The sequence below is a fragment of the Anolis carolinensis genome, chromosome 2 (assembly GCF_035594765.1).
Source record: "Anolis carolinensis isolate JA03-04 chromosome 2, rAnoCar3.1.pri, whole genome shotgun sequence".
Lineage (NCBI taxonomy): Eukaryota > Metazoa > Chordata > Lepidosauria > Squamata > Dactyloidae > Anolis > Anolis carolinensis.
In genome coordinates this window covers 134,856,388-134,872,722 of record NC_085842.1, presented here as the reverse complement: position 1 = coordinate 134,872,722, position 16,335 = coordinate 134,856,388, and the positions used below count along the sequence as shown (strand labels likewise).

Sequence of the window (16,335 nt, the reverse complement as noted above, 5' to 3'; positions counted from 1 at the left end):
GAATGACACAGGAGTCTGATATGGATACAGTCTCTGTCATCACTATATCCAAAATACGTAGTATGCTATCGTCGAATTTCTTTCTGAAACCCTGACATTTTTGATAGCAAACTATGCTTACCAGAGTTAAGAAGATCTCACTAATCCAGTGATGATACTTTATTTACTTAAATAAACTTATGATTTGATAACCCCAATAGGTTTTCACAATAGCTTCCAGGAAAAGTCAATGTCAACTTTGGTTTGTTTCATTAAGTTTGCTCATGGTATGGAAAGAGAGAGAAGGAGATTGAATGCTACATAGAACGTACTTCAAATATGAATAAACAGTAAAATACATATATAGTACACGTCTGTATCCATGGTGTTGTTTCTACTGAAAGAGCAGCATGTGTCAAGAAATAATACAGTTAGATCCTATGTGTGTCTGTTTTTGCCTTTAACTATTATATCTGTAGAAGTATACTGTGAATTAATGTAAATGTTAAAATAATGTGACCAAAATGTTTTGTTCAGGAGCCATTCATTTGTTTATCTTCACTGGATTATTGATTTCCATGTCATCTGATCTCTCAAAGCAGACAGTAGGGAGAAAATACAAGTTATAAAGTTATTTGCATATTGAAAGGACATGATATATGATACGATATGATATGATATGATATGATATGATATTTTATTACAGCATCTGAGTAGAAGCTGCCCTTCCATAATGAAATGACTAGAGGAGTCGAGTAATGTTTACTATTATTCCTATAATAATTTAAATCATTGATTATATAACCATGTGGTTTCAATTTTTTTAAAAACCTTTCCTATTCCCTCCCTTCTCATTACATAAGGTCCTTAGAGTCACGGCATCTGAGTTCTATCCTCAGATCGCTCTACTTTTTTTTCTAAGATTTGAAACCAACCATTTCATCTTCTTCTTTTTCCCATCTGTCCCAATTTACACAACAGTGAAATGAGGGCAAATTCTGTGCCTTACTTTCCCGAGAGGGATTTAAATTCTCACTTATTAATTCATGTTTTATCAAGGATTTTCAAAAGCCTTGATAGAAAAAAGTCCCAGGAAAAACATACTCCAGTCCTATATATGAACGTACCCTTTGCTGACAGAAGTTTGCAAAACAGTTCTTGCAAACTCCTGCAAGGAGTATTTAAATGACCCAGCCTCAGCATTTGCACTTGTCAGGAATGGTATCCATCTCTCTTGAGTGACGTGGCCTTGGGTGGTTAAATAGGACTCACTTCTGTCTTGGTCTCCCCTGCCCCAGCATTTTCCTGTCAAAAAATCCATCACTATTCTGCATTAACTATCAATCAACAGAAAAGCTCTGTCACAGCTTCTTCAAACCTGGCACTTTTCAGATGTCATCATCCCAATATTTTAGTAAAGGTGAAGGTTTTCCCTTGACATTAAGTCTAATTGAGTCCAACTCTGGGGGTTGGTGCACATCTCCATTTCTAAGCTGAAGAGCCACCATTGTCTGTAGATGCCTCTAAAGTCATTTGGCCAGCATGACTGCATGGAGTACCGTTATCTTCCTGCCGAAACGGTACCTATTGATCTACTCACATTTGCATGTTTTCAAACTGCTAGGTTAGCAGAATCTGGGGCTAACAATGGGAGCTCACCTCATCCAACTGCCACCTTCCAGTCAGCAAGTTCTGCAGTTTAGCAGTTTAATCCGCTGTGCCACTGTAGCATGATTACAGCTTCAGATGGGAATTGTAGTCCAACACAGCTGGAGCGTACCAATAAGGGAAGGGTAGTTCTGCAGTGTTCCTGACTGCTCGTGTATGTGCTTCTCCCAGTGCAAGGAGCTCTGTGCCATTAATATCTGGAGTGTCTGTTAAAAATGCAACAGGTATAGGATCTCTCCTTTCCTTGGTGGTGAAAATTGTATTGTTTTCCCATTCCCTAAAATAGTCTCAGAAAGAATGGTGACCAAGTCATACCAATATGCCTGGCAGTCTCTCAACTAGACCCTGAGAATCCTGAATGGCTCTGTAGCTGGTATGTCAAGAGTATAGATCCAATGTACGTTGGTGTGGGGAGTGAGAAAACTAACCCCAAATACCTCTTAGAACTTTAACATTTGTTGTGTTCACATTCCCTTGGGATCCTTTCCTGCTCCTTTTCTTTAGATGCCTAAACTGAAGTTTTAATTTTTTTGCAGTGCTCACAATTGGACATGGTAAGAAAGGTTTATTGGGAAAAGCAGAATTCTTGGAGCAAAGGCTATTTCATCATTTTATTACAGACACCCCATAACTGCATTCCCTATACAAAGTTCCTCTACATCACCTGTGGGGCATCTTATGGTTTACAGCAGGGCTCTGCAACTATGCCTCTCCAGATGTTTTGAACTGTAATTCCTATAATCTCTCATAATTGAATGTCCTAATGAAAATTGGTAAGAGTTGTGGTTATACTGTAAAAGTAAACATCTGAGGATATGCATATCACATTTCCAGGCCCTTGCAGTTTTGGGATGCATTGTTTCCTTGTTCCCGGCTCATTCTGTTCGATTTTGAGGAGTATGATATGAGTCAGGATCAGTCTTGTTTTTGTTTTGGCTCTGCTGCCCCTCTTCTTCTGTTAGACATGTAAAAATTGATTCATTTAATCCAAATCACTCTTCTTGAAGGTTGTTCTGTGGTTTGGGTCATCATCATTGTTGTTGTTGTTGTTGTTGTTGTTGTTGTTGTTTTCCTTTTACAGCTGTGCCCTTGACAGCTGGGGGAAAGAAGAAATGAATCAGGCAAAGCTTTCTTCAAATTTGTATTGCCCTGCAGACGTATTTCCTGGCACACTGACTCACTGGGATGCTGGAAGGCGAGTCCTTTCCAAATGAAACTTTGTGCACTTTTTAGCTGAACAGTGTGGGAAAAAATATCTACTTGAGAGGCAGTCTTGGGAGCAGATCCACCCAAAGCAAGGAGACGCCAGCTTTACCCAGTCACATCTCTGGCTCTTTGGAAGATGAAAAAGTCCTTAAAGGACCTAATTATCCTACATTCTGTTTGGACCTCCCAAGTTTCTGCTCCGTCAGGCTGACAATGTCAGCTGCATTTGTCACGCACTTCTACAATCAGCTTTTGCAAATGGCATTGCCTCAATACACCTATTTGCAAAACATTTTGATTAGCCCAAGGAAACCCACAATTAGGCTGATTTTCTTTTCAGCTCCTAGTTGAATATGTCAGTGAGCCCAGCTCCCCTGCATTCCTCCCCTCCCTTCCCACTCCAGTCGGGAGAAGCGCCTTCTCCAGGCTATGCATCTTTTATTCCAGACGGGATCTTGCAAACTAGTGAAGCAAAGCAAGGCAGGAGCTATACTCCAATGAATTGGGAAACATCAGAATGCAGATCACAGCAGACTTACTAGTATGAGCCTGGGAAAATCTAGCCCAAACCTTGAGAGTGCCACCGAAGCAGAGAAATTTGCTCATTGGTACAAGTGGCAGAAGACCACCCCAGTCATACACACCCTGGCACTCTTGTACCGTTTTTTAAATTGCTAGCAGTAGGATACTCTTGAATACTGCCTCATTGCGTCTGAAAGGCCTTACTATTAGCAGGGCTTGTGGGTGGAACAGAAAAGAATGCTTCCACTTTAGGGCAGAAACTAGTAGGAGCAATTAGGACCTGTATTATGTCCCCAGAGGCCAGGAAGAATCCAGGCTAATTTCAGTTAAATTGTCTGACATCTCACGCCCTGGCCTTTGTTTTCATGACTCTTTAGGGTGAAGTGGAAGAATCTCAAAGTGAGAGTACCACCTTGAAAAGATTCATGTTCACATAGTTTCCACATTTGTGAGGTTTTTTAATTTTAAAATTTGACATCTCTCTGCACAGTGAAAGAGAGGCTGCTCCCCATAACTTCACTTGAATGATCCCTCTGATGTTACTAGAAATGGTCCCTAGGTCTCAGATTTTGCCCCACACATCTCTGGATCTGTAAATCTTGATCTAACAGCCCTTGCTCTGTATAGTTGGGATTTTTTAAAAAGTATGTTAGTTGAAGACATCAGTGTGTAGTCTTGATATTTTACCAACCCCTCCTGTGTTCTTCATTTAGTATTCTAATGCAGTGCTAACCTGCCATGCAAGATATATCTCTGGGGAGGGGGGCATATTGATCTTTTTCTCCTGAAACATCATATCACTGGGATTGTGATATGAGAAAAGCCATTTAAATGTTCACAGTGTGAAAAGAGCTTCAGTCAAAAAAGCTTCCTAACCGTTTTCTCATTGCTAATGCTTTTATATAGCTTTGTTTATCCTTTTCTAGCATATATTTCGTCTCTAATTCCTTAATTTCCAATTCTAATCTTTTTTCCTCTCCTTCTTGTTATTCTAAATTATGTTGTTCTCTAATAAATTATGTTGTTCTCTTATGTTGTCCTCTGGCTACTTCTTTCATTGTATCCCATACTATCATAGTGAAACATTGATTATTGTCATTGCCCCTGGTGGCACAATGGGTTAAACTCTTGCTGCTGACCAAAAGGTCAGCGGTTTGAATCTGGAGAGCGGGTTGAGCTCCCATCCCTCAGCTCCAGCTTCCCATGCAAGGACATGAGAGAAGCTTCCCACAAAATGGTAAATCATCCAGGCATCCCCTGGGCAGTGTCCTTGCAGACAGCCAATTCTCTCACACCAGAAGCTACTTACAGTTACAAAAAAAACCTGGGATTGGGATTGTGTAGCCTGTTCTTTCCAGACCAGCCCAAATTGAGCTCATAGTCATCACCACGCATTTTGTGGATATGGCTTGTGTGAATGGGCTGTATCCAGTCCTTCAAAAGAGGCAGTATTCGGATGTACATCCATTCATCTTACTCATTCTGTTGGTTAAGAATGTAAGAACTGCCTGGCTGGATGAATCAGATAAAAAGCTAGTCTAGTCAAGCACTCCGTTTCTAAAAAGCCAGCACTGGAAAACTGACAAGCAGAATATAGTGTTGATAGCCAACCACTGTGGTCTGTTCTCAGCATCCAGCAATCAGAGCTGTACTTACAAATCTAGCCTTGTAAGGATATGTTCTCCAGTTTGGAAGGTTAGCAGCTAAAGCCAATGACTGTAGGAAAAGGAAAAGTTGGCTCTGAAAGAACGCTAGGCAGAATATACTGTTTAGATGAGCAAGTTCAGGCAGCTTCACATCTCATAGTCTCTTCCACTTATACTTGCAGGATCCCTACCCCTTCTGATTTTATTTGTTAGATTTTTGGACATTCATTTAGAAATATTTTTAAAACCTATGTGACTGTTTGTTTTGTTTTTTTTTTGGGGGGGGGGGAGATGCAGTGGCTTCATTTTTATTTCTCTTAATGCTTCTGGTCTTCACAGGCACATCAGAAGCATCTTTAAGAAAAATAACAATAGTAGCCAACTACAGACCAGTTAGCATTGCCAGATAGAAATCTAGAGCATGTTCCTATATTTTTAATACCAGTTTTTTCTCTGGTAACTCTAAAATCAGTACTTCATTTTCATGGCAGCCCAGAAAAAAGTTAAACTAAGGACTATTGGGAATCATCTTGTGGTGCTAAATGGCTTAGCAGCTATCTTATAGTGATAAGCATGACACCCTCAAAATTCAAGATGCATCCACTTGTTTAAAAACGTTCTGGAGCTCTGTTGTTTGTCAGACTTTTTATCCTAATTTTTCCATAACAGACTAAGCACTTGTTTTCTGATATACGTAAATGTTAAATAAATGACCATTGTAATAAAAAATTGATTATTATTCTGTTTGTTAACCCCCTGTTGTCCTCTTTCTACCAAATTCCTGAAGAAAATAGTTCAAAGAAAAAAAGTTAAACTATTTTCAGTGTGCAAGAGAGTGAATCTAAACTATTGAAGCCATCTTGGTTGGCTTAGAAATGAAGAAGAGTCTTTCTTGTGGTCCATTGTAGCCTCACACCACCTGTAAAATAGAGAATGTGGAGGTAAAGCAAGGCTACGGGAATGCCGAATACAATGGTTACATTCATAGCCCCTAGATTTGCCGCCCATGCTTTTGGAGAAAGAAATGCCAGCCATTTGTTATGTGGGCTTTTTCGCTGGCACTGGGTAAACAGTAAAAAGGCACACTCCAAAAGTCCCAACTCTGCACTTTTATGGGCATAGACACTATAAATGGAAGAGCAATGAAGGAGGAGGAGGAGAAGAAGAAGCATACTGACCCACTGATCATAGCAATGGGGATGTCGGCTATGTCCTCTTGGTTTTGTGGAAGTAGCGTAACTATTTGAAGAGACCCGGGAAATGGGAATGGCTTGTTGATAGAAGAAGTTGTGATGGGGAAGGGATGGGAAGTTGATACGCATGGAGAAGGTATGTGAAAGGCATAGATGAAGAAGCTGGATAAAAGAGGAGGAGGACGAAGCTGAAAAGATGGGTCAAACACTTTCCTGTGCACTGCAAGGTTAGTGTGATTTAGGATGGCCATGTGCATGCCTTTGCAGAAGACGCTACCCTGCCTGAAGGGTTTTCCAGTCTATGTCCAGTTTAAAGAACAGCAGGGGATTCAGAGTTGCCCTTTGGTTGCCCATCAGCAATTGTTATCACCTGGACAGCAGATTGAGCATCCGGCACTCCGGTCAGCTCGTCACAGTCTTCCCTGTTCATGGCAAAATGTATTTAAATTGCACTCATTATTTCTAAGCTAGCCATTGTACTGCTAACTGAGCTTATGCACATTTTATACAAATCAATTCCCTTGGCCTTGATTCATTTATTTATTGTATTTTCTCCTTTGTGAATGGCTCCTTTAGTCTGATGATCTTGAGAGATTGTCCAATGGTGCACAAAAGAAATTCAGGCAAGAATGCTTGGAGCTCCTGGTTGGATTTCTTATCGTTCATAGGGAACTAAACCTGATTATTCCATGAAATACTAAAAAAGTAGAGAAAAAAGACAAAAATAGAGAATTAGGAATGTAGAAGGAGAGAGTGAGAGAAACAGGGAACATGCTCCTTATCCACTATCCCAATATCTAATCCAACATCACTTAAATCATGGTCCTGTTTCATGCAAAGAGTGATTAAATGTCTTCAATCCAGACTCCTGTCAGGAATGACTTTCCAGATGTCATCTCTATTGTAAATGCTAAGCTAGTTTTCCAACTTGGAACCACCTAGTAATTGTGGTCAGAGTGTTTTCACCCAAAGTCTTCATAGAACAGAAAATCGCAGGCAAATTATCGAATTTGGTTAGAGAAAAGTCATTGGGCCAATTTCTGAAGGATTGGGAGCTGTTTTTGATTTATATAAAAAAGAAAGAAAAAAAGGAAGGATTGTGTTCACGGGATGTGAAGATTGATGTCTATGGAAAGATCTTTTGTTTTAGTCAGAACAAAAGTCATTTAATTTGATATTAAGTGTTCTGTAGATTTCAATTTTGGTGTTTGAGGGTTTGAAGTCAACTTTTACATATTTTTGGTGGAGGGGAGGTAATAAAGAAATGTAGTTATTAGTGTGAAAATTATTATGGTATGATACCGAATTACTTTTTACTCTATTTATTAGTAGTGGTAGAGTAGGGTTTTTTTTTCTAAAACTGGAATAAGAATTATATATAAAAGCAGAATACAAAACTGTAGATTCTTGTTGCAAACATTACTAAAGTAAAAAAGAAATACATTCTTGATAAGGAAGTCTTGGAGCTGACTAACTTACTAAATCTTATCTTCTAAAGGAGGTAGAAGGTTAAAAAGTCCATGCAACTACATTTTGCCTTCAGAGAGGTAAAATGTGTCCTCACAGGGAAAAGAAAGCAGAAGAACTAACATGGTAAAGACTGCATTGCCATCCCGGGGCAATTCCTTACTGCCTCATCACACTAGAGCCTGGACCCACTTTGAAACTGGTTTCTACCTCCTGCAGATTTCTGGGGTTTGTAGTTTAGTAAGGCCCAGGACCTGAATGGCGGTTCCCTTAGAGCAGTGGTTCTCAACCTGTGGGTCCCCAGGTGTTTTGGCTTAAAACTCCCAGAAATCCCAGCCAGTTTACCAGCTGTTAGAATTTTGGGGAGTTGAAGGTCAAAACATCTGGGGGGCCGCAGGTTGAGAACCACTGCCTTACATAATTATATTACTACATCGGGGGGGGGGGGGGGTGAGAGTGGCTAGCAGTAAAGCAAAGCCCTTAAAAAAACATGCACAGGAATGTGGGGAAAGGAATCCCTGAGCTTGGCCCTGTCTCTAGGCTAGCTACTCATTGAGGACTAGAAACTTGATGAAACAAGAGACTTGTGCAGGCCAGGGATGAAACCCAACACAGACCATTCTCTTTATTGGTATCCTGAGTTGACACATTTCTTCCCCTTCTTTTTTTCTTTTTCTCTAGAACTCTTGGGGTCGACTAAACGCCTGAATGTGAACTACCAAGATGTGGATGGGTATGTAATAATCTGATTAAACAGTGACAAAAGTGTTGATGAGTTGGAGAGAACAATGAACACGTTGTTCAAGAGAGGATAAAGATTTTTCAGTTCCTCAATTCCTTCCTGCCTTCTGTATCTAACTACAAGTCAAGCATCCCGTTATGCGATCTTGGGCCATTTACCTCAAGTTAGGAAAAATTGTGAAAGCCCACTCTTTAATGCATTGCTAGATATATGATTTGTTCAAATAACTGAGTAAAGGTGGTAGCGCCTGAATGTGTTGGGCTGGATCTCCTATAACCACTGGCTAATGGTACAGGATGAGAGTCATTGCACAAAACATCTGAATGGCCTCAAGTTGGGGAAAGGCAGAAGGAGAGATTGCATGAATAAGGTGATTTGAGGACTGCAGCTACATTCATAGGGGCAACGACTTCTTACTTGCTGAGGAAAATGTTATCTTCTAACCCCACTCTTGGAAAAATACAATAGCTTCCCAGAACACTGACAAGCAATCACTGTGGATTAAGGTCATAGCATGCATTAAAATTTAGCTAATGCTACTTAACCAACAGTATAGCATTCCTATGTTTCTGTTCCTATAACACTGATACTACAGTCCTCCCACCCCCGATTCTTATATAAACATACAGCAAAAAATCTCCTGTCTCCCTCACAGCAGCCTCCCCAAACCAATTATTTTCAGGCATATTGCTCCAAACTCCCACAATTTTGGGGATGGCTGTTAAAGTGAATGTGGCTTTTTCAAACTTCAGACCTAACTGAATAGACAGAGAGTACACTGGATTCCAAAATGAAAATAGTCCAGGAATTTTTTTGGGATTCTTCTGTCCTGAAGTTTCCTCGCACATTCACTTCAAGAGATCTGGAATGGGTAAAGTGTAGATGAACTAGATAGAAATAAGGACATCCAAGTGTAGAGGTGATAACAAGCCAGAGCAAGTAGCTAAATGTCTACTAAACCTGGAGACACCAAAGCATTGGTTCCCGAACCTTTGTCCCCAGACCTGCTTAGACTACAGCTTCCAGAAGCCCTAACCAGAGTGATTAATGATCAGATTCTCTAGGAATGTATTGTCGAAGGCTTTCACAGCCAGAATCACTAGGGTGTTGTGCGATGTCCGGGTTGTGTGGCCGTGTTCTAGCAGCATTTTCTCCTGATGTTTCACCTGCATCTCTGGGAATTTTAGTCCAACATCTTATGATCCTAGTTTAGTAACCACTACTCTAGAGTTTTCTTATTGGAAGCTATAAAGTGTTTGCATGCATGCATTAGTTTCACCTAAGAGTCACTTACTGGGCACCTAGATGTCCAAACTTTGAACCTACATAATGAGTATGTATTCAGAGCTGGTCATCTACCAATATATATATAGTGAGTACGTGTTATTGCTGTTGCATTTTTATCTAGAATTTTCAGATGCAAGGCATAGCAGTATACTATATATAGTGCCTTACACAAGTATCATGCACACATTCTTTGACTTTTTTGTATTTTGCTGTGTCACAACCTGGAACTGGAACGTATGTGGATTGGTATGTTTATCCATCAATATACACAACACAATTTGACTGTGAAGGCCCGAATTATTGTTTCCTTTGGCACCAAAAGACACAACTGTATGAGGGTGAAGTGAGACATTTCCTATCAGTGTTGTTGCATTTCTTCCTGTGCTATACAAGAATTTATCAGAAAGAATGGCATGATAAGACTTCAAGAAGCTTGGCTGCATCTCTGCAGGCAGGAAGCTTCCATTTGTTGCTTTTAATGCCATGGAAAACTTTTCTCCAGGGGCTGGCAGGCTCCCTATTTGTGCAGAGGGACCCACCTGTGCCACTTAGCCATGCTAGGCAGGGTCCGTCCACTCTTCAACCCTATTCTTTGGACCTGCCTCTTGGGTGGGCACGGTGCCTTTCTAGAGTCTTTGGCCAATCTCTTGGCTCCAGGGGTCTCCTTCTTCCCACAGAGAAGTTACTGTGGGGATAATTGGAGCATCCAGCTTGCAGCAAAAACACAGCATGAGTTGACAGCTAGCTGGATGTCTGTGGCTCAGGAAAAGACTTCGCCCATGAGCACTGTCTTCATAAACTTGGTATTATTTACATTTGCCTTGGCATAGCTGCTATAGCCACTTCTCTCATTAAACATTACATTTTTCCTTGGCATGGCTGTTATTAAACTCTCACTGAACTACACATAGTACACAATTTACAGTTGCTACAAGAGGGCTGAATTAAGACATTCTGCAGCCTGAAACTAGTTCATGTTTAAAGCAAACCTCATAGCATTTCCCTCCACCCAAAGTGTATAATTCTAACAGCTAAATAAAATCTCAAATTTACAGTATTAATGACAGTCTAGTCCCAGTGTCTAGACCAGTGGTTCTCAACCTGTGGGTCCCCACATGTTTTGGCCTTCAACTCCCAGAAATCCTAACAGCTGGTAAACTGGCAGGGATTTCTGAGAGTTGTAGGCCAAAACACCTGGGGATCCACAGGTTGAGAACCACTGGTCTAGACTGTAGCTTTCTTAGTTTGTGCTTAAATCCAGCCATGGCTACTGCAAAGGTGCACTTTACACACTTTTTTCGTGTCAAGAGCAACCTGATTTGCTTCTGGAGTGAGAGAATTGGCCGTCTGCAACTATGTTGCCCAGGGGACGCCCAGATGTTTTGATGTTTTACCATCCTTATGAGAGGCTTCTCTCATGTCCCCGCATGGAGCTGGAGCTGACAGAGGGAGCTCATCCACGCTCTCCCCGGGTGGGATTCGAACCTGGCAGCCTTCAGGTGAGCAACCCAACCTTCAAGTCACAAGGCTTTTATCCCCTAGGCCACCGGAGGCTCCACTAGGAGCCTTGCTAGAGACAATGTTTGTGCTTTGGTGGCTCCAAGCCTCCCTCCGAGGCTGAAAAGCTTAGTTCCCAGCAGCTCTGGCCCTGTCTGAGTCCACACCGAGTCAGCACTGAGCAAGAAGAAGGCAGGAGCTGGCCGTTTCAGGGCGAGGAGGGGGGGTGCAGTGGGACTGGATAAACAAGCCTCTTTCACAGACCAGAGACACAAGGTCTATTCATTCCCAGTGGCCTCGCAGACTCGGACAGTAGGAAAGGCGTGCTGGGAGAGACTGCCAGAGTCAGGGCAAGACGAGAGGGGTGGGGCCGGGGAGGAGATACACTACATGCCCCCCAATAAGCTGTCATTTGTCCCCAGGCCAGAGACCACCACAGGGTTAGTTTTGTTGTCTAACTATTGTGTTACCATCCAAAAAACAATCCAATGCCCTCCTTCCCCTTCCAGTGCCCCTGCAGCTAATAATAACACAGTTGGCTGGTTCTTAGTACTGCTTATGAGACATTTCATGGTTTGTTTCTCCCTAAAGAGAAATGGGAAGTACTACTCGCACACCCCTAGCATGTTTTGAGGAGCAGAGCCAAAGAGTTTTGTTGTGCTATCTTAGAGAATAGCTTGGGTGCATCTACACTGTGGAATGAATACCGTGTGGCACCACTTGAACTGCCATGTCTCAGTGCTGTGGAATCCTGGGAGTTGTAGTTACACAAGGTCTCTAGCCTTCTCTGTCAAAGGCGGTGGATGCCTTGTTAACTACAACTGCTAGGATTCCATATCATTGGGTCATGGCAGTTCAAGTGGTGTCAAGCGGAATTCATGTAAATGCAAATGCACCCCATGATATTTTAATTTTGGTTAGTCATCTTGAATACCAGTTTTGGGGATAGGAATGAGCAGGGCTGTAGTCCTATATCTGATATTTTTCAGATTTTTTTTTAAAAAACTTGGTTTACTTATGAATTTTAACTGGTTTACCAAATCCCCATGAGTCTCCACTGAAGTTTATCTGTCTTGAGTGTTCACTAAAGTTTATTGATGGAGACTGATTTCTAAATTATTTTGCATTATGGAACTACTCTTCATGATTCGCTAAAAAAAAAGAAAAGATTTCACACACACACACCATTTTCTGGATATGGCCCTGGGAATGAGTGAATAAATTGATAGTAAGGAGAGTCCCAGTTATAAGGAGAGGGAGGGAGATAGTGCAGGGTAGGTAGGTAGTTGTGAATGTTGTTTTAAGTATATTTATTATATTTTAATCTGTTTTTACCTTAGTCCACACTATTATTTAATTGTTTTTAAATTTTTGTATTGCGCTTTTTAAACTATGACTAAAGTGTGGAATTGTTAGCCGCCTTGAGTCCCCACAGAGAGAAAAGCATGGTATAAATACAGTTAGTAGTAATAATAATAATACAGTAGAGTCTCATTTATCCAACATAAACGGGCTGGCAGAACCTTGGATAAGCAAAAATGTTGGATAATAAGGAGGGATTAAGGAAATGCTTATTACAAATTAAGCACCAAAACATCATGTTTTACAACAAATTAACAGAAAAAACAGTTCAATACACAGTAATGTTGTGTAGTAATAACTGTATTTACGAATTTAGCACCAAAACATTGCAATGTACTGAAAACATTCACTACAAAACACTGACTACTAAAAGACAGACTGCATTGGATAATACAGAACTTTGGATAAGCGAACGTTGGATAAGCGAGACTCTACTGTAATAATAATAGGTAGGTAGGTATATGATAGACCGACTGACTGACTTACTCTTTTATTAAAGGCATAGTAAATGGTGTACTGAATAGAAAAGCTGCACTTCTGGAACTTTTCTTTGCATATTACTTATTGAGAATGCTAGTGATGAATGCTACACATTTGTACCTGTAGACAGCTTTCTCTGTCCCACTCAGCATCTTCTTATGCAAGGATTATACCAAGCTTGAGAATGGGCATGTTAAGGTACAACATGGAAATAATAGCAAAGACAAATATTAAACACAAAAGGAAATCATTCAATGTCCTCCCCAGCCATGGCAGCAGAATTGTCTTGCCTGGTACATAATTAGGTCTCCAAAAGGGGGTGGGGGGGGGGGTCCCTCTCTGGAGCAGCTGGTTTTCTGGGAAAGATGGGAATTAGAAATGTGTCATTAAGCATTTTGGACTTGCCTGGCCATTGCTGGAAAGCTGTAAAAAGCAATGGTTTACAAGGAGCTGAGGTTGGCAGATGTCACTTCTTTTAAGCAATGCATTTTAAAGGGATCTCCATAATTTTGGAAATGGACAGATCTGGATAGCCCAGCAGATGTCTATCAATTCAAAGGAACAATGATTCCCAGAATACTATAAAATGCTACTGTAGCTTTGTTCAAGTTGGTTTAACAAATCTGGAAATATACAAGCAACGATCTGTTAGTCAGCTGATTGCAGTTGGTAGTAAAATTCCATAAAGTTTGAATTACACACTATGCCTCATGAAACAGAATGCTTTGTATGACTCAGGGTCCTTTCATACTACACATTTATATCCCTCTGAATCCTCTTCAATTGCCATGGTAACATCCCATAAAATCTTTTGATTGCCCCCATAGGATCTCATAGGATGTTGCCATGGCATCAAAGTGAAAGTGGAATCCAAGTGATGTATCTGTGTAGTATGAAAGGTCCCCAAGAAGCTAACATCATTTAATACAGGAAAGGTTAGTCAGCTTCTTGGTTTGATCACGCTTCTTCTCTTTGTCAACCATATGAACAGGTAGCTAGGTGGAACATTCTTGAGAAGATGATGAAAAGGGGCAGCTTTTCAGAAAAGTGTTAACTTAAGAAAGGAAGCAAGAAAATCGCATTTCTAGTTCTGTAGACACTATCTGAACAGTCTTTGAATGTGCAGTGACCTAGCCTTGTTAGATCTTGTCACTTTTTCCTTTTCTTCTCATGCTGAAGATAGACCTCATTCTGGGCAGATTTTTTCCATTTAATGGAGTATGAAGTGTAGAAAAACCATTAAGAGTGATTCCATTTCATTCCTTGATGAAACACTTGGGTGCATCAGGAAAAGAAGATGATGTCATGATAATTTCTTCATTTAGCCATTTCATATCACTGGGGGCAACATGGCCGTCCCCCATGTTTCCAAATACCAACATGTGAATAAGGTGAATCTAGGTTACCTTAGTTTCTATTAACAAAATGATGAACCATGTTAATCTGAAATGAAGGAGTCATCATGGAGTTGATTTCTTCAGTTGTGAGCCTGTTCTGGCCCCAGTACACAACCTACTATGCCACACTAACTTTTAAGAGATTGGAGCCACAATTAGGCCAAACTTTATTTCAGTTTTCTCTCCAAAAATGTCCAAGGGGATGAGAAGAAGAGGCTGATGAATTTCTTGGCCATATAGTTGGAGAGGAGAAAAGACAATCTCCACATGAGGGGTGCAAATAATCTATTGAGAGCATTGGCACCCCTGTTTTATGGCTCTCAGCAGTAGCATCACTGGGAGGCTGTGAACCACACTGGATGACACCCTCTGAGGGAGTGATACCAAAATAACTATTGTTACTTCTGGGTTTTTTTCTGATTGCTTGATTTGTCAAAATGTCTAGTATTTTATCTACAATATTGGGGTTTGATCTGATATGAGAGAAGTTCCATGGCAGTGATACTATGAATTACAACACTGGTTTACACCACTCTAATGCTAATGACCTCATTGGCTCTTAGTTGCCAGAGTCTGATTCTAAAAGTGGTGACCATCTTCTCAATGGGCGGACTGGCTTGTACATTAAGGGATACTTTTTCCTCTCTGGTTCTCAGGTTTTCAGCACTACACCATGCAGCCTTGGTTGGGAGCCTGGATCTTATCTCCCTGCTACTGGAGGCACAAGCCACTGTGGATATTAAGGATGTCAATGGTAAGTATTCTGCTCTGTCTCTGGGCTTCCAATTTTAATTACTCTTCTCAGAATAGGATTTAAATTTATGTGACCAACTAGAGGAGACCTACTGAATCACTGGATTTTACATAAATGTTTACAATTCAAATTACTACTGATTTAATGGGCTGCTGAGGTTAGGAATAGCAGGCGCAGGAGTGGGAATAATGCATTCCTTGGGCTTCATTGGACCCTACACAAATTTTCTCAAAAGCTCCCAGCAACAGAATTTTTTCAGCCAAAAAAGATATTTTATCCAACTCCACCAGTACTCTCCTTCAGTTCAAAACCTATTCAGATATGCTTACAAGACTATTTTGAGGGGTAATCCTAAAGCAACCAGAAACCTTGGAAAAGACCCTGATGGTGAACGTCACCACTCTTTGCAGCCCAACGTGGCAGGTATCATTTCATTGTGTGGCCCTGTAGAATCCTAGAGACCGCCATGCAGGCCTCCAATTTCCAGAATATTCCCACTTCTAACTTAGGCCCAAGTCTCTACCCTTTGGATGCTATCTTTCTCCAGGAATGCGGCCATTACACTATGCTGCCTGGCAAGGGAAGGTGGAACCAGTTCGCCTGCTGCTACGGGCTGCTGCTTCGGTCAACATGGCATCACTGGATGGACAGATCCCACTGCACCTTTCTGCGCAGTACGGCCACTATGAAGTGGTAAGTGGTAGGATGGCATCTCTAGTCTTGATCAGTCGCACCAATTTGTCTGCCCTCCTCCCCAGCTCCCATCAATTTCTCACTTGCCAAGCAATGATCTATATACTAACTGTAAATTTTGCTATAGTATTACTTCCCCAATACAAAGGCATGGGCACAGCTGTGAAACTGCGATGAGAAGTTATCACAAATTACTTTCCAGTACCTGAGTTTTACCTCCCTTTACAGGAGGAGAAAAGGGGGGAAATTCTTCTGGTGGAAAGTGAGAAATAAAAGAATATTAAAAAGTCAGCTTTGTCTGAAAAGCAGTATGAATTTGCACAATATTTTAACTTGAGCTGTTATTATTCCCTCAGCTTTATATAAAAAAAATAAGGACACAAAGAAACTAATGCCTAAATGCTGATGACTTCAACTCTGGAGAGTTATTAAATTTCATTAG

General features: G+C 40.9%; 1 protein-coding gene across 5 annotated transcripts in view; it reads left to right on the top strand.

Moving 5' to 3' along the window:
• Positions 1-16,335, top strand: part of caskin2 (CASK interacting protein 2) — a 138,087-nt gene that overhangs the window by 86,202 nt on the left and 35,550 nt on the right. For 4 of the 5 annotated variants that reach the window (XM_008104449.3, XM_008104450.3, XM_008104448.3 and 1 more), the window contains exons 3-5: positions 8,363-8,414; positions 15,103-15,200; positions 15,748-15,893. In XM_008104449.3, coding sequence (XP_008102656.2) covers positions 8,363-8,414; positions 15,103-15,200; positions 15,748-15,893 — 296 coding nt within the window. Of the gene's footprint in view, positions 1-6,156; positions 6,442-8,362; positions 8,415-15,102; positions 15,201-15,747; positions 15,894-16,335 lie in introns of those variants that run through there. The other variant, XM_016991346.2, reaches the window with a different exon arrangement.